At 39.7% G+C, this 19,188-nt stretch overlaps 1 protein-coding gene across 15 annotated transcripts in view; it reads right to left on the bottom strand.

Annotated features, from left to right (window-relative positions):
• atp11c (ATPase phospholipid transporting 11C) overlaps positions 1–19,188 on the bottom strand; it is a 58,514-nt gene that overhangs the window by 16,658 nt on the left and 22,668 nt on the right. For all 15 annotated transcript variants that reach the window (XM_047802710.1, XM_027135968.2, XM_027135969.2 and 12 more), the window contains 9 exons: positions 8,991–9,071; positions 7,055–7,162; positions 4,509–4,637; positions 4,092–4,180; positions 2,967–3,017; positions 2,554–2,618; positions 2,035–2,116; positions 1,798–1,948; positions 1,441–1,638 (listed from right to left, as the gene is read on the bottom strand). In XM_047802710.1, the coding sequence (XP_047658666.1) occupies positions 1,441–1,638; positions 1,798–1,948; positions 2,035–2,116; positions 2,554–2,618; positions 2,967–3,017; positions 4,092–4,180; positions 4,509–4,637; positions 7,055–7,162; positions 8,991–9,071 (954 nt within the window). The remainder of the gene's footprint in view (positions 1–1,440; positions 1,639–1,797; positions 1,949–2,034; positions 2,117–2,553; positions 2,619–2,966; positions 3,018–4,091; positions 4,181–4,508; positions 4,638–7,054; positions 7,163–8,990; positions 9,072–19,188) is intronic.

Raw genomic sequence — 19,188 nt, 5'->3', positions numbered from 1 at the left:
ATGAGCACCATGTATACTTGTGTCGATGTACATGTCCTTTTGTTGTCCACTGGGTTTGGTATCTGACTCTATGCTTCTGTGACATTTTTGCTGAGTCTCACATGCCCACCAAGATCCCAGCTAATGAGGGTATATTCTACAAGATGGCTAGCTGGCTGCTGCTAATAAGCAATGACTTTATTTCATAATTAAATTATTGTGATGGAGTGAAGATGGCTTACTAGTCATCTTACTACATGTAGCTACATGCATGAAGACAAGCCTCTGCTAGCAGAGTTTAGTGGAAAACCCAGTAAATGCTTTCAAATCCCAATTGTAGTCCTCTGGGTTTGAAGTGATGGCTGAACGCTTGTAAAAACTGATTTTCGACAGCAGAGAGACCAATTTAGTATATGTAAACAAAAAGAAGTGCACGCTCAAGCTGGCTAAAAACAGAAGTGAGCACATTAGCGAATGAGGTTACTGGGTTACAATATGATCAATGTATCTGTAGAGAATTTTATTCAGGAATCAAACTGACATGTTATTCACTATTACTATTATGTATTAGAACGTAATAGATTAGCGCAGATGATGAAGTAATCGTAAAAGCCACGGTGCTAACCACACAGAAACTATAAACAACTAAATTTAGACAAGAAAACTAAGGCTGTTACATTCATATGATAATCTGTTTAGTTACTATCTGCGAAGGCAGAACTCAAAGTCTACTGCTGGCTTGGAAACATGTCCACTTTAACAGTATGCACAAGGCCACATTTTACTAAACAAACTCTCATGTTCCATTAAAAATCGACTAAAGACCACTGTTTATTCTTCCTGAAGTGATGATTGGTCGACCACAGCAGGAGAGAATTGAATTATGTATGTCTGTAATGCATTCTGGGTATTGTAGCATTTTAAGGGGCGAAAAACATTATTTAAAATAAATAAATAAATTCTGTTATACTGTGGACAGTAAGACATACAAGAAATAAGAGAACCCATTGGTTCCAATCGGTTAGTCATTACAGTGAGTAATAATGTGGTTATAAAAGCACTGACCTCAATGATACTCCACAAAGTATATGTTTAGCAATGCATATGTTAGTAGTACATTACAGTATTGATGAGCTTGACATCTGGCCCAGCATTAAGCCCTCATTTATTGATTTGTGTGCGCTGGACTAAAGAGAAGACAATCTACTATATATTTAAAGACCATTATTTTCTGACTTATCAGATCAGCTTTTAATTAAATAAATAATTAAGTAAGTAAGTAAGTAAATAAATAAATAAAATTTACAAAATGCGTAGCACCGACACTAGGACTGACACTGTGTATTAGTTAACAGACAACAGACACTTCATTATCACAAGCATCTCTTTCAAAAGATTGTTGACGTACTACACGCATCACACGCTGAATTAAAGGCTGGTCAAGACAAGTGAAATACTCACCTGCCCGAGCTCCTCATTGAGGTCTGACGTATTAACCAGCGCCCCCTCCTGAATCTCCGGGTCAAAGAAATCCTTATCCCAGGTGATAAAGAAGGAACCCAGGAACTTCTGCATCTCCACAGTGACGTACATGGATACAGGGATGATGAAGTTGAAGAGCACCATGAAGGAAAGGAAGTCTGTAAACATCTTCAGATACTGCAAATTAAAAGGAAAAAAAAAAAAGGAAAAATATTATTTTTCCTAGAATTCTAACTGCAAGGTATCATAGTGAATATAATATAAAAACAAAAACAACAACAAAACAACAACGAAAGAAAGTTTTAGTCATATATGGCAGGACAGGTGGCACTTTACCAAATTAGTGTTCCTCTCTTTCTGGGTTTCTTGATTGTACCAGGCTCGGTCAGATCCTTCTCGGTTCTGCCATATGTGCTTCAGTGTGGTGCAAACCACCGCTTTACTGATCAGGATGCTCAGATAAACCAGCAGGAATGCATTGATAGACCTGTTAAGAAAAATGCACAACAACTTCAGAGCAGCTCGGACCCTGCTGTCTGTACAGCCATGCAGATTTCTCCCTCGACCACTTACTTCTCTACAGCTGAGCGTTTCTGTGACTTGCCCTGGTAGTTAAGAGCCATTTTTGTCTCCATGCCTGTGTACACTGCGACACCTGGGAGCAGAAACAGCATGTGTGGAGTTAATCCTTCTGTTTACTAATTAGCATACACACTATCTTTTCTGATGGCAATTTTAAGCAATATTAACAAAAATGTGTTGCTTCTATAGACTACAGTAAGTGTGGGTATGGGGTGAGTTTGATATTTGCAAGTTAACTGATATAAAGCTATTCTCATATATTCAACCAGCTTTAAAAAGATAATTGTAGTCTTCTTGGGAGCGCAGGGGTTTCCTCTGAGTGTGTGCAACTTCCGTGGGTTTATTCGCACCTCACGTTCAGTGTCCACTGTTACTGAACATGAATGACTGAATAATCAAACAAATTATTTGTTGTGTTGTTTCATATTAGACTTGTATAATGTAAAAATCAATTCATTTTTAATCTCTGTAAAAGTCAGTGGGATTTTGACACAGAACATTTGCACCTACCGTAAATCTTCTTGGTGTTTTTTAAGGTTGCACCTTTAAGGAGCAGATTCTCTGGACCCAATGATCTAAATCACAAAATAAACACAGCTATTATATTAATACAGAGCGGCGTCTCTACGTTCGGGTCTATGCCTGACAACAATGTGAAGCGTGTTTGTTTGGCGAGGGCTGGTTTTGTGAAGGACAGGGTGTGTGGGGATTTACAATACATTACTCACTGCTACAGTGACAAATGACAAAGTGTTCTATAGCAGCGCTTGAGCAGCATAGCCTTGCTCTGATATAATGCTTGTTTGATGTTATGAGTCAATGAAACAATGATCAGAAGAGAAAAGTGTCCGAGAGCCGAAGGGACAGATACGGAGGTGATGACGTCAGGAACAGGAGAGTAGAGCAAGCAAAAACAGACTCACCTCACTGGTGACTCCTGATCAGGCTTGTAAATGTGCATCCGTCCCACAAACCTGCAAGTAGGCACACACACACACACACACACACACACACAAATTTAAGCAAATAAACACATAGTGACCTTGACCTGTTCAAGTGCTAAATATAACTGATCGATGTCTCAAGATGTTTTAAACGCACTGATCCATTTGTTCTTGGTCTTCATTCTATGTTCTAAAAATATCTGTAAACTGTCACAGCAGCACAACAATATCTACAGTGCAAAGACTGAACCCTGTATATGAAATGCACCAGATACAGATAAGATGCTCAGTGGGTTTGACCCATCATTAAAACTTACTGGCACTGAGATCCATTTCTAAAACTTTCAAACATGCCTGAGGATACTCAGAACTGCTGCTTAGAATTTAAAGTCACCTTGAACTTTATAAAACATAGTTTTATAAGAAAATTTTTTCGATGAAAGTTACAGACTTTTCGTATATTTTAAGAAACATGCAGACCTAAATATTAGTTATTACCGAAGATACGAGTGGAAAGTGTTTCTGGGTCACTGAATGATAGCCCATTACGCTCCAATATGCAGCAAGAGGACATGTAACACTGGTTTGTGGTTAGTCCCTCTCAACTTTGTGACAGCTTTCTGATGCAGCTGTGAGACTAATTTTAATATGTACTTCTCTTAATACTTCTAAAACATAAAAAGTAAGTAAGAGCATGCAAAAAATGTTTTTCTTTTATGGACTGAGACTTTACAGACACTCTATATTTAACAAATAGAGAAAAAAATTGTATGTGATTCAAGACAAAAGCTAAAGTTTTGGTGACTTTAAAGGGGGCAAAACTGCAGTGAGTAAAACCTGCCAACAGGGGGAGCATGAGAGCTAATCTACTTGGCACTTCTCTCTGAGTAAAAGGAAAGTGCAGATTTCCAAACCTTCTCTAATGGTTTGTATGGTCTGCCAGAGCTTAATGTGACTGAACAGGATGGCTGATGTCACACACAGGGATCTAGTAAACACTGCTTTTGCAACTGGGGTTAACGAGTTAAAAAAAATGTACTGAAAAGGACTTAATGTACTGAGCATGTGCCAGCATGTGTTGCAACACACAAGATGAGTTCATACTTGTAGAGGTCAGGCTGAGGCTGCTCACACTCTATGGTAGCGATGAGAGACTGCAAATCCTTCTCCGTATCCGGCACAGTGTAATGTGTCTAAAAGAGAGAGCAGGTAGAAGTACAATAGATAAAACCAGACAACAATCTGCTGGCATAATAATGCATCTGGAAAAAAAAAAATACAGATATGTTCCATAATGAGCTGAAGTGTAGGGAGGAACATGACATGTAGACTAGACGATTGATGACAGAATGTGGGTCAACTATTTCAAGAACCAGAGCAATTCAGGGAGAGAAAAAAAAAGCAGCTATATGGGTCTCTGTGCTTCATCAAACTGAAAACTCATACCTAATATAGTCACGGAAACACCTTGTCCAGTAACAGAGCTATGACCTACGTCACAGGATGTGTTAATAAGCTCACTTTATGGTTGGACTCCCCATCCAGGCTGGCTGTGGTGACGAAGCACGTATCGTCGTCTCGACTGGAATGCAGCAAAATGAGGTCACAGGGAAAGGTCTCATCCTCCACAACCTCTACTATATCACCAACCTGTGATGTACATGTGAAAAAATAGACAAATAAGGTGGATTTCTACACAGACGACTCCTAACATAAAAGCACCTTGTGCAGACTACACACGCAGATGACACACAGGTGCCAAATCCATAGCCGAAGACTGAATAATCCGTCTGTGTAGTGCTTTTACAGACGCAGACTGTTTCATACGTTTTTGAGCTGCTCTGCTTTAACAGCCTGGTTCACATCGTGTCACAGTATTTAAGTGGGATGAATGGCAGACTTGTGTCACACAACGTTTCCTCGTAGATGCTGGCTGCTTTTGTACAATCTCAAGCAACAAAACCGAAACATTTTTGGTTGAAGATTTAGTTGCAGATTTCTGGACACAGAGGTTTAAAGTTTCCTATGACAACTTTAAGTTCACTGGTAAATCAAACACTGCAATCGGATCGAGTCCATCAGGAGCACAACACTATTACGTTCACTTCAGGTTTGTTCGCTGAGCACTTCCTGTTTCATATGTAAATGTCTGTTTTATCCATGTTTATCTGTGAGGGTTTTCACACTGGCAGTGTTATCAGAAATAGAGCATGGTTCGCTAAATATGAAAGCCGTCATGCAGAGAAGAAAAATCACCGCGTTACCAAACCCAAGACTGTCACGAAGAACACAACAAAAAGTGTGTACTGTTAGGTATATATTGCAGTGTTCCCTCGTTTATCGCTGTTAATGAGGACCGGAACCCCTCGCGATGGGTGAAAATCCGCGAAGTAGGATTGGCCCTAAGTTTGACCTTTTCACTGATGGTCATCATCTTCCTCTTCCTCTTGGGCTCACTAGAGGAATCTTTCACAGGGGCACGCCGCTTAGGAGGCATTGTAAGGGCTTAACAAAAAGTTAATTTCAAACACAATACGCGAGACACAGTTGACAGCGTGAACAAGAGTGGCGAGATACAACAAGGGAAGAAGCTGGGAGAGGATGCGATTATGCGCAGCCAATCAGCTCAGATCTCGTGCCAGGAACCAATCATGTGCCTTGTCTGAGTGCCTGTATGTGTGTACAAAGCCTCTGAGAGAGTTTCTCTTTGTCTGGCATTCTGGAAAATCGTTTTTATTTTTATTTTTCGATGAATATTTTTGAAAAATCAGCGATGCACTGAGGCCGCGAAACTTGAACCACGAAGTGGCGAGGGATTACTGTATATATATTATTATTGTAATTTTAACGACTGCAATCATTAAAGCAAGCAAGCAAGCAAGCAATAAATAAATAAATAAATAAATAAAAGATTTCATTACAAACAAGTTAGACTTACCATTTATAAACCATTTATAACCAGTATGGATTGTCAATGAGCTCAATGTGACATTTTGCATTAAACAGCCATTTATTCTCTTATTATTAATATAAACGTTTGCCCTAAAGACTCTTGCGCTGGGAAACACACTGACAAATGAACTTTAAAGCACTATCCACTTACGTTGATGATGCTATTTTTAGCCATTTTCTTATTAGACTTGTACTACATGTAGCATCCACTATACAAGTCCCTGTGAATGAGGTGTTACTATAGAAACAAGAACGTAATTAGACGGAGCACATTAACACAGACCTGTGATTTGAGCTACAGTACAGCTGGCACGAGTGTCTGAGCTGTGTTGTTATAAGCAAGTCATTCATTCAACAGTTCTGTGATATGTGAAGTGAACATACGGTACTGTAAAATATCTGTTTATGTATAAGCTGTTTATGTATTCTGAGTAACATTTTAGGGGGGGAAAAAAGGTTTTTTCCTCCTCACAAGCAAGGCTTGCAATGAACATCTGCCAAATCATGGGGACAGTTTGACATTGGTGTGTATCTACATTAATGTAATAGCCACTTGAACAGAAAATCCTATCCTCTATATTATGGCCTTAACACATCATTGTACTGTGTTGGCTCCATGAGCTTAGATGTATAAATATAGATCAGAGAACTTCTAGAAGCATGGATGCTTTATCAAATGGGGCAGAAATCAATTGGTGTGAAAAGACCGGATCCAGTAAAAGAGTGTGAAGAGGAAATAATGAGGCTTCAGTGAAAGGTAGTGGCGAATGATTAGTGGTTTGGGGGAACCCCTAAAAAGCATCATTTGCAGCTGCATGCTGTTTTAGTAATGTAGTGCACCTCTGGTTAAGACAATGTGCTTGATTCAAAAGCTTGTAAAATAGGACACACTTCTATAAACGTACAAACCCATGGGCTTGTTGTACTGCATTAGTCTGGACCAACAACTTAGAATTAAATGAATCAACTGATCAGTTTGTGTGTTGATAATGTAAAGTGTATGCGCTGGATTTTAGTTCATGAGGTAAGACCAGCCTGCACACTGCACACACACAACTAGTCCTCTCTTCCCTCTTTCTTACAGTGGTGACATGGGAGCAGCAGCTGAAACCTACCTTGATCTTCTCGCTCTCTGTAAGTGCTATCCGACCGTTCTCTAGCACTCTCACTCGGTACTTGTTCACTTCGTAGTCTGCTTTGTGCCGTAGCCAGTCCTCATAACCCTAGAGAGATATGAGAGAGAGAGAGAGAGAGAGAGAGAGAGAGAGAGAGAGAGAGAGAGAGAACAGAGCAAGAAATTTTGAGTGAGAAACAGAGTGATCATAATGAAACTAGGGAGTGTATTTATGCATCCACAAAGCAGTATGTGGAAAGACTACAGTGAACTATAATTTGAGTGCCTAATTAAATCAGGACAGCGTGTGCAAATAATTCTAATAATAAACAAAAAAAGTGTTGGTACACTATATGCGGTCTGTATGCAGTCATTTTCCTCCCCAAGTTACAGCGTAGTGTCTGACGTCTCTGTTACGAAGCTTTATGACCGTTCCAAATGGTTATTTGTAAGTGGTTAAAATAATACACATGCAGCCTAATTTTGATGTGCAGTAAATGTGATATAATGATGTTCATAAAAGGTTAGCGAAGACATCGTTCAGATTACCGCATATTAAACACCAGCCCAGATGCCCAAATAAATGTGTGCTTGTTGTCACATTTTATTGCTGACCAGCTGCTAAAGGATTAGCGGGATTAACCAGCTGGGATCACGGTTTATTCCTATTTCTGTTTGAAACCTCTGAGCCAGCTGACTGCACGCTAAGGATTTTGGTGTGATGGCCAATGAAGTACAGCAGAAGTTAAAAAGGAAGCATAGATCTGCTTTTTTAGCTTAAGTAATACTCGATATTAATTGTGATCATGTGACCAATATCAGTTCCTCTTTCTATTATAATAAGGGAAGGCTTTCCTTTAGATGTTGGAGTGTAGTTTTGTGTAGTAGTGTGTCAGTGCTGATGTTGGAATGGTGGGTGAGGAGGACTGAAGTGTTCAGCAGGGTTCAGGTCACGGCTCTGTGCAGGTCACTCGAGTGTCTTCACGGAGCTCAGTTTGTGCACAGGGACATTGTCATGCTGGAAAGGGTTTGGTCCCCTTGACTCCACTTAAAGGAAACTAAGGATACAGCACAACAAATGACTTCCTTGACATCCTTACAAGTGTGTGCTTCTACTTTTGTGGCAACAGTTTGGGAAATTACCACACGTGTGTCTGATGGTCAAGTGTCCACAAACGTTTGGGTTTATAATGCTTGTCATTTATCTCTGGATGTTATTTTAATAGGTTTCAGTGGAACGGTCCAAAACATTATAAATACGACGAAACTGGTCGATGTTAGATTGCATCTTAAATCATTTTGACATCTGGCACATGACCAAGATGCAGGAGCATGGCACACTTAATGATTTATTGGTACAGCTCATGTAGTGGATGTTTAGAACATATGTCCTCATCCGTGCTTGAAATTCAATCCCGGCTACACCACTGGTTCAAATAAACTCCTTGTCTATGGATATCGGTTTGAGAGAGTCAACTTCACTTCAGTCCATTTGTCTCAGAAGGAAAACAGCTGGATGGTTAAAGCTCACCAACTAGCAGTGACAGGCGAGCTCATAGGATGACCGTGTTAACACGGGGTTAGGAAAAAAAAGGCAGGGGATATTCAGTGGAGGCTACTTCAATGAAGACAAATGGGGGGTTGAACACTGCCCTTTCATGGCACTGACATGTTTAATATTTTATCAGTGTTGCCAGAGGATGAGAGATTTACCAGACTGAAAATGTGTAATCAAAGAAATAGAAATAATCGGTTAAACTGTGGTGAGGTCTCGACATCGGGGCCAGAAGAAATATTGAGATTTGCAAGTGAATAGGTAACCAGTACATGGTGCTTAAATGTGAGAGGATGAGATGGGGGGAGAGAGAGAGAGAGAGAGAGAGAGTGAGTGAATGTGTGTGTGAGAGAGAGAGACTTATGGAGGATGCTGTGGTCACCTGTTTGATCGCTGTCACTGTTATTACAAAAAACAGCGGTAAGCCACTGGTCACTGGGCTGGTTGGAGTGTCCACAATCACCTAGATAAAGATAAGAGAGAAAGAGTGCTGTGCTGTTAGGAACGTTCGCACACCTCACAAACATCAAAACACACCACAATTTATTACCCATTAACTGTGCAGTGTGAAGGATAACTAAATAAATTCACAGCCTTTTCATTTACAGTACTTCTGCCCTTTAGAGGTACATAGGATATGTACATTTCCCAGAAGACAGTGTACATCGATCATCCTGTCCAAAAGTTTACACCCCCCTCGGATCTTAATGCATCGTGTTGCCTTCAGCGAGCATCGGTGAGTGTTTGGAGCCGTTTTCACGGCCGAGTCTGTTTCAGGAGGTTCAAGTCAATTTAAAAATCTCTTTTAGAGAAAAGATTTAAACACAATAATCAGATTTTTACTAATGTTAACTTCTTGTTTAACTGTTAAACTTCCTTGCATTACCAACAAAGGTGAAATTCCAGTTTGTTCCTGGTTTTAAAAATGGCAATTTCAATCGCTACATAAACCCATCAATGTTAAAGTTCCACATTTAGTCGCAGATGTCATCTTCAAAATGCAAAAATCTTTGTGCAAAGGTCTCTCGTGTATTTAACCAAAAAATTAATGCGAATCTAAGATCAAATCCTGCAGTAATCTTATCTTATTTTTGAGAATTCTGAGAATGACTCTAAATACTGACAAGCTCCTAAATCATAAGTAGAGAAGCAGGAAGTGGGATTTGGAATGTCCTAGTTACAGCAGTGAGTCATGTTGTTTTGCAATCGTCATTAAAGAAGTATCTTCCTTGTCAGCTGAGCAACTCAAGCTAAAAATCAAACAGCATGGACATGAAATGTACCAGACAGCGGAGCTAGTGGTTTATCCACCACTGGCATCATGTTTCTTACTGCACCTTCCCATCATCTACACACACACACAGCATGCTACCTGCAAAATGGAAAACTGCAGGTGTATCTACAGACCATGTGTATTCCCATAAGCCATGTGTAAGATCAGCTACAGGCTACATGAGTTATACAATAGATGTGTGGACGTGAAGTGTGAGAGTGGATATAAAACTTCATCATTTCATGTGAACATGGAGCAGTTGGTCAAAATTTTTACACAGACAGACAGGCAGGCAGAAAAGCACACAGAAAGCCACACACAGACGGGCGCGCACACACACACAGACACGCACACACAGTTATGGGCTCCCAAGGAATAAGCAGAGACAGACACAAACATGTTCAAAGCATCTTCCAGCTTCTGCTAAGGGACTTGTGCTGATGTCACATGCAACAACTGGGGAAAAAAACAAACTGTGTGAAGGAGAAAAAGAAAGAGTGAGAGTCAAATCAAATCAAATTTTATTTGTCACGTACACACACACATACAGAGTATGACATGCAGTAAAAAGCTTTTTAGGTCAGTCCGGTGTTAAAGCATAAAAAGGAATGGAATTAAAGATAATAAAACAAAAAGGAGGTAAATAAATATAAGTATAAAAATAAGTATAAACTATATAAAAACTATATAAAATATGAAAATGTGTGAAAAATATACGTATATACATAAATGCGTGTCCATATGCAGTATGGTGTGTATAAAGTGGCACTGTGCTGTGCAAGTCCAGAGTTAAAGTGACAGTCCAGTGTTAAAGTTTCATAATGCAAAAAAAAAGTGAAGAAGGAGGGAGAGGTCCAGTACTAGATCCTGGGTGTTTCCTGCTTTAAACTCAGAATGGCCAGAGTGGAAAGAAGCTTCTCCTCATTCGCTGAGGTCCTATATAATCTTCCTGGCCCTGGTCCAGCACCGCGTGCTGTAGATGTCCAGCAGGTCAGGAAACTCGGTGTGGATGGTACGTTCAGCTGACCACACCACCCTCTAGAGGGCACGCCTGTCCTGCATCTCTCTCTCTCATTCTCCCTCCCTCTCTCACTCCCTTTCTGACATAGTGTGGCAGCTCCTGTTGCTCAAAGGATCCCCATCTGCTCGAGGTGTGCTAACAGCTGCTGTGTGACACTGCTGTCAGAAGCATTCGCTACAGGATAGACCAGACATGAGGAGAGGAAAAGCTTAACCGGTCAGGAGAGAATGGCTGCAGAAGACGTCTACGTCACACTTTTGAGCAAAAAAAAACAAAAAAAAAATGCTGCCGTTAAACACCTCTGTACATTTGTCACAGTCAGTGATGACACCATAGATGACCCTTTTTGTGTACAAAAAGTGTGTAGCACACAGCTGTGATCTGCCATAAGTGACAAGAATAACAAACACGTACAATCTAAATCTAATCTGACACCCGGATTTCAGTTTGGCCGCTTTGTGCCGATGTCTATTGTTAAATGCAGTATATAAATCAGAATGATTTATATACTAGGTAAGACTCGGTAAAGTAACAATGTTAAGTGAATTCCTCTGTCCAATCCGACTGCACTGACCGTCTGTTGTCCCTGTTGTCCTTACTACAGTCTGACTTCAGTTCCTACTGTGTTTGCAGTTCACTCCTGGCAGAAAGGCCACAGCTTGGTTTTTCACTTCATTTAACTAAAGTATCAGATGCATTCTGATAACAGCACTTAACTGATACTGTACATTTCTGTACATAGCATTTTTAGTGAATTAACATGCGTGTCTCGTTTTATTCCTAGCAGCCGTCAGCTGACTCAGAAAGCTTTGTTGGTTTTGTTATGGTGTGGATTTTGTCTCACAAATCTGTCCACTTGTGTAAACCCGAATGAACTCTGCCCATATGTCTTAGGTAAAATACTTCAGAAGCATCAGACAAAACATTAACTTTTCATTCCATCTATCTTCAGGAAGAGCTTTACCCTGGTCAGGGTTACAGTAGATCTGGGAAATCTGTTGTATCATGTCGATGCACACACACTTTCACATCTAGGGCCACTTTAAAGCAGTCACTGCAGCATCAAGCATGTTTACTGGAGCTGAATACAATTCAAATTCAAATACGTGCCATGGGTTCCACATGATTGAACTGATTAACACACACTGCTTGATTTCATCCCATCCCATTTTTTTGGATAAAAAAAAACACTAAGCTCACACTTGAGCTAAGAATCAATCCCTGGTTGTTCTGCAATGGACTCATTAGCCCTTCACTGCACTGCCATGCAGGTTTAAAGAACTAAAACATAATACTAAATTTAACTCAGTACATAGAATTTTTCCAAAGTTATAATTCAGCAAACAAAATTATACTACAGTTAGAATTATGTAAATAGAATTGTGCCACAGAATGATGTAAATAGAATTACACTACTGATAGAACCCAGCGAATAGAAGTGGACCACAGATTTGAACATGATGAATAAAATTAAACTACAGCTAAAAAACAAAACAAACAAACAAAAAAACCTTGGTAAATAGAATTAAACAGCACTTAGAATTTGAGAAATGGATCAATCAGGAAAATTAGACTACATTTAGCATTCAGCAAAAATAATTGGACTACAAGTAGATTTCAGCAAATAGAATTGGACTAGAGTTAGAATTCACTAAACAAAATTACACTACAGTTAGCATTCCATAGAAAGGATTAGGCTACAGTTAGAATTCAACAAACAGAATTAGACTACAGTTAGAATTTATTCAACAGAATTAGACTTTAACAAAGGTTTGCTTTTATGATAAATATAGATTTTCAGAAAAGCAATAAATGAAATTGTTCACTGTAACACCCCCCCCCCCCTTCTTCAACCATTACAGTTGCTGGCAGTCACTAAAACAAGCTTCCCGAACATCTTGTCCTAACAGCATGTGGCATGAGCAAGCAACAATAACTACAACAGCGGGTGCTGACATGTTTAAAACGTGAGCATATGGGAAGCAGCACCACTGAGCCGCTCGCCAGGTAACATAGGCTTTGTTCGAGAAATACCGGGAAATGTGTTGAAATTCTGTGTCCGTGGACTACATGCAGATTAGGATTTCAAACCACACGTCATGAAAGTAATACAGTGCTTGAATATTGTGTATGTACATGTAAGACAATGTACTTTAATTAAATTTTTAGAATGAATAATACTTGACAAAGACAGCTGAAAAAGTTCCACCTTACAGCACCACCCTGTAATCATCCTCGCTCTGCCCTCTGTGGATTCTCACTAAATACAAAGTCTAAAAAGCCAAAGCCAAGGGGTCAAAAGTGTGGGAGGCTGTGTTACTCTAACGCCTGTCAATCCCAGTAAAGCTAGCCAAACGTGTGTGTCTGTGAGCTTGTGTGTAGAGAACACTTAGTGTTATGGTCAGGTCAGTGACAGATTTCTGTGTTCTTGCTGTGATAAATCATCACAACACCCCGGAGGTAAATGACTGGACAATTGGAAAACTGGAAACGGTGCATACTAGATGAAATCTAAACTTCATCATACTTGATGCAAATAGATTTTCATAAGGGGGATGAAAAAAAAATAATATACTGAATAAACAATTTACACCACAACTAATCTGATTGGATAGAAGTTGTGACCACAAATCAAAGGTTTACTGTATATCAAAGCTCTCATTCATTATCATTTCTATAGTAACAGCTCATTCTTGTATGGTAAATGTTCCCCATAGTCTAGCTAGTTCCTGAATAAAAAACAACTCCAGTCTAATGAGTGTGTAGCTTGTATCTTCTGCCTATGCATTATAGGCTGATTAACATCCCTAATTTTTGTTCAGTATGTGACTGTGTGTGATTGTGCCCTACAATGTGCTGGCTTCATGTAGGGGGTGACCTGTCTATGTCTGGAATGTTTCGCACACAGCTAATGTGCAATCACACTTAGGAAGAGAAGATGCAATCCTTATATTCAGCAAACACCCTGAAACATTTTTTCGGTGCTTCCTGTAGACTTGGGCATTTTGCGGCTTGTATCAAGCAAGGTCTAGGTTACTCAGGAGATGAAGACACATCGACCTCCTGAGTCACAAGTGCAACACAAATGAAAAGAAGCAGCTTGTGGGCTCCAATCATAACACAACTGCAGCCAATTTAATTATTTCAGTAGTATCTATGCTGTGTTTAGTCAGTGTGACGCAAATTCTGCTGTGTTTACGGGGCGTTTCGTTTGGGCAAGTGTGAACAATCACAATTGGAAATGTACCAAAAACTGATCTGAGAGCTCCTGTACAAAAATAACTGTAGGCTAAAATACAGTAGATGTCTCAACATTATAAAAATGTATGATTATTTAATCACACACAGGATGGCCCAAACATCTCCAGGCATAGAGGTAATGACTACTTTTCAGCAAAATGTCATTTGTTTGTTTACAAAAAATCTGCTACACTCTCGCTCATGACGAACTCGTGTTAACGTGGTCATGTGTGGAATTGCACTTAAATGATCAAAAATGCCATATCTTTTCCATGGCCTTCTTTTGTCAAAGGCCCTAAATAGATAGAAAAATAAATCAATCTATCTACCTACCTACCTACCTATCTATCTATGGACGTTTTATTTTATTTTAAATAATTTGTTTTTAAACTTTAATTTGTATGCATTTTTATTCTTTTTTTTTCCAATTCTTCTTCTTATATTTCTTTTTTCCCTTCCATTTCTATACTTCTATAAAGCTGCTTTGAGACAAGGTGAATTATTAAAAAGCACTATACAAACAAATTGATTTGAATCTATCCATCTATCTATCTAGTAACATTTTGAAAGATGTCTCTGGAAGCTGTTGTGTTCATTTCCTCTCTGTATGGACCCTGTATAATGTGGTGCTTTGTGTTCTCTGTGCTTAGTCGAGTTTTGTGATTACTACAAGTAAAAGTTTGTTTACCTTTTCCCATCACCAGTGAATGAATGAAAGAACTCAGTAAGCAAACTAATAACATGCCTAATAGAAGCTCCCGGGCTTACAGTGCTACACAGAACTAGAAGTAACAGTCGGTAAAGCAAACATTTAATAATCTTTATTATTACAATCTACAGACAGGTGACAAAGGACAGAGGAACGCCAGGTGTGCTAATAACAGCGCACGAGCTATCATGAGTCCGCTTCACTACACCAGTCACAGATACAATAAGGCTCTGGAACTGCACTGAGGGCATGAACACCATTCTTTCTAAATGTACTTGGAATATATACAGAATGCAGTGTATAATATAAAATCATCCATAATATAGTGTAATAGTGAATTTCAAATATGAATTTATAGTCTATACTGTTGGTACATTAGTCAGAAAAAAAATACATGATACTAATAGTGTATGTGAGAGAGAGAGAGAGAGAGAGAGAGAGAGAGAGAGAGAGAGAGAGAGAGAGAGAGAGAGAGAGAGAGAGAGAGAGACTGATGCATTGTGCATCATGATGCAAATATGTGGGTGCATCCTGGAAATGTGTGTTAAATAGAAACATCAGCATTCCATTAATTACAAGTCAAACACATTATGTTTCAATTGATCATTTTTACACAAGTACGAGAGTTTAGTCACATTCTGAGAATTCATGAACATTTACATTTATTCTGAAATTGGGTGAGCCTGTGATATTTTACAATACTGAACTCCTGTTTATAGCAAGTGTTGATCTAGTTAGTTGAAAGGCAAATACACACTCTGTTGAAAATGTTTGTATGAACATTTTGTACATTGTTCATTATACAGGGAGAAAAGACTGTCAAATTTTGTTGAAAACATTCTGACCATTAAACAGACTGTTTAACAACAACAAACTGATTCCTGACGAGTGTCTTTACACCGCGACTGCATCATGAACAGAACACGCTACACTACAGGAGGAAGTTTCTCATGTACAAATACCACAATGCGAACTGAATGTGACTGGAAAGTGAGCAAAATGTCAGGTTTGGTATACAATCATTTCCATTAATCTGATCTACGTCTCTTTGTTTGAGATACTTTCTGTCTGCTTCCCTACCTTTCTGTCTGTCTGCTTCCCTGCCTGTCTGTCTGCTTCCCTACCTGTCTGTCCTCTGCCAGGTATTTACTGCAGCAGTCTTCAGGTCACGTTGGTACTTTGGCCTTTTTGGCTGCAGCATGTGAAATACATGATGATTAGATTTAAGCAGGATGACTAAGGTGGCCATTGCAGACGATTTCACTCCTGCACCTTGAAAAAGCCTTGGCTTGCCTTAGGCCATTGTGTAGCCCACTGTGTATACTTCAGGACTCATCCTGCTGCTTTTGTGTTCCAGTAACAGTCATACACACCCATGCTATAAGATGAGGTGGTGTGAGCAAGAGCATAAGCAGTTCTTTTCCTTCGCCATACTCTTCTCATCACTCTTCTACAAGTTGACAGGTGTTTCATCTGTCCATATGAATTTGCTACAGAACAGTAAAGAACTGTTTTCCTATTTTTGCCCAACTCTAATCTGGTCTATTTGTTTTCATTTATCTTGTGCTGAACCTTCGGTATTTACTCAGATAAAGGCTTCTCTTGATTATTGAGTCTGACACAGAAGCACCCACCTCCTGGAGGAGTTCTTCATCTTGCCAAGTGTAGTCAAGGTGTTTTTCTTCATTGGCAAAAGGAATACTTCTGACATCAACTACAGATGTACTCTGTTGTGTTCATGAGCTCACAAGTGCGTTCTTCTTGCTTTTTGAAGGATGCACCAAACAGCTTATTTGCTTTTGCTGTCTCTGTTGAGTTTGTTTGCTTTTCAGCCTAATGATGGCTGAATCACCATTCAAAGATCACACTTGAAAACAACACTAGACCTCTTCTCTGCTTACTCACTTTTAGTACCGTTTCCATTCTTCTGATTCGGATGTTAATATCACATTAAAGCTTGATAGTTTGCACTTTCTATTCTTTTTTTCATGCTGGTTGGCTGCAGACATACACAAGCAGCATAATGCACTGTTACATAAACACTGCACCAAACCCAGTCCATTGAACCTGATGTGTAATTCTGGAACTAAGCTTTCAAACGAATTGAAAAAGCTGCAAGCAGTGTTAAGTAAACAGTTAATATCCTCTACAACAACTGACAACCTGAGAGTTGTCCTTTTGCTCTCTTCGGTCACACACACATGCACACGTTTATGCGGGATATTCCAGCAAGATGTGTCAAAGCGTTAAAGACAGAGCTCTCCCAGCCACCCTCCTCCTCATCCTCTCTCTCTCTCTCTCTCACTCTCGCTCTACCACTCTCCTCCCTCCTATTCCCATCAGGACCGAGGCAAAGGCATGCAGAGTCTATTTATAGCCAAGCTCTGCTTTTTTTATCAGCCAGTGACTATTTGTGGTTCTAGAGAACTACAGAGGGCTTCCTGGCTGCTGACGTCAGCAGGGCTGTGCTGCAGAGGCGTAGGATCAGAGAGATGGAAGAAAAAAGAACAGAAAAGAAAGAAAAGAAAAAAAGAGCCAGAGAGTTTGGGAAACAGATGAGAAGGCAGAGATGAGTGGAGGTACAGAGGGATTAGGAGAAGGATTTAGAGAGAGAGAAAAGTTAAGGAAGGAGGAGAAAAAGAGACGTGTGGTTTGTATTCTGATGTCGCATTCTGGTGGTGCCTCAGAAGAACAGTGCGGCCCGTTTTCTGTGCCAGTGATGCGATTGTGCTCTCTGAGCGACGGGAGCTGTGCGTGTGTGTGATTCCCTTACAGCACTAATAGTGGGCTACGTGGGCGAGCTCGGCAGAAAGGAGCTCCTCCAGAGGGAAGCTGGATTAGTGGCGACACGCCAGCCACATGCGCATACTCATGCACAACTCAAAACACACACACACACAAAATACTCTTTCCACAAACACAAGCAAAAGGACAACAAGCCAAAATAAAGGCACCCGTGTGTGACGACAAATATTTGCTTTCACACACAAGTGGCATGAAGGTTATCGCAAACAGTCTCCCACACAATCGTCATTACAAATGATTGGGTTAATTATATTCTATTATACAGTATATTCATCTCACGTGACCGGTATTCCTATAGGATATTAAAGAGCTCTGTATTTTTTCCTTTACTGCCAGTTTATAGGAGCTTTTTATTCCGCCGCATGTAGTTTTTTGCGACCGATAAATGTCGAATTTAAAGACTCGAGCATGAACCCATATGATACGAGCATCAGAAGCAGTCAGGAAGATTTTATTTACTGTATTTTTATTTATTGTATTCTGTATAAGAACCCTAGGCAGGATGCTCTGAATTGGGACGCTCCCATAGTGACCGTCTGTAACTCGGCCATTCCAAACTGAAGTGATGGCTCTTCAAAACCCTTTCTGGTGGACACTTTACTCCAGGGATTCTTAGCTTTTATGCTAAAAATAAAAACGCGTGGCCTTTTTAAAATGAGCGCTAAAAGAGATGCGGGTCAAGTAAAAGCAATTAACACTGCTTTATACGTTAATATAAACAACCAAAAAAAAAAAAACAGCAGCAAATAATCACTACCTTACATAACAGATAACATCTCATAGCTCATGCACTCTATCCATCCATCTCTCTTTAAATCTATCTATCTATCTATGTATCTATCTATCTATCTTTCTATAGAAGATGAAGTAGTGATTATTTATGCTGCACTCTTTCAGCTTTGAATATATATATATATATATATATATATGTATATATATGTGTGTGTGTGTGTGTGTGTGTGTGTGTGTGTGTGTATATATATATATATATAAAATCAGCAGGGTATGTGTGGGTGCATGATGGGGAGATGTTGGAGTGATTCTGGGTGGAGGGTGGAGGGCACAGTCATGATCGCTTCAGAATACACGGCAGACAGAATGAAGAGTGGCTGCAGTGCTGCAGTTTGTGTCTGTGTAACTGAGGGTTGTTAATGCTACCGTTCAGGGTTTCCTTATTTTATTCGCAGTAATGATTACCTCTCCTTAGTGAGTTTTGGTACTATGAAGTCACTGGTAAGTGTTGGCGTAAAGCAACAAAGAAACATTCTAGAGGGAGTGCTGTGTTACGGATCACACACGGTCTTCTGTCTTCACTCCCATTGGTAGTCTTTCCATCGAGTCACTTCATATTTGCATGATGTTTTCTCAACTTTGTCGCACCTCTGACGCTGGAAATCGGCAGTTTTCTCTCTGCGAGTCGGTGTGTGTGTATTTTTATATGAATTTTATATGGATTCTTAAAGTCAAATAGTTTCATATTCAAAGTGTACAGTGTTTCAGAAAGCCATACTAAGATGTAGCTCTCTCTTTCC

The sequence above is a fragment of the Tachysurus fulvidraco genome, chromosome 17 (genome assembly GCF_022655615.1).
Source record: "Tachysurus fulvidraco isolate hzauxx_2018 chromosome 17, HZAU_PFXX_2.0, whole genome shotgun sequence".
Classification (NCBI taxonomy): domain Eukaryota; kingdom Metazoa; phylum Chordata; class Actinopteri; order Siluriformes; family Bagridae; genus Tachysurus; species Tachysurus fulvidraco.
Note: the sequence above shows the minus strand (reverse complement) of the source record. Positions and strands in the feature narration are given on the sequence as shown.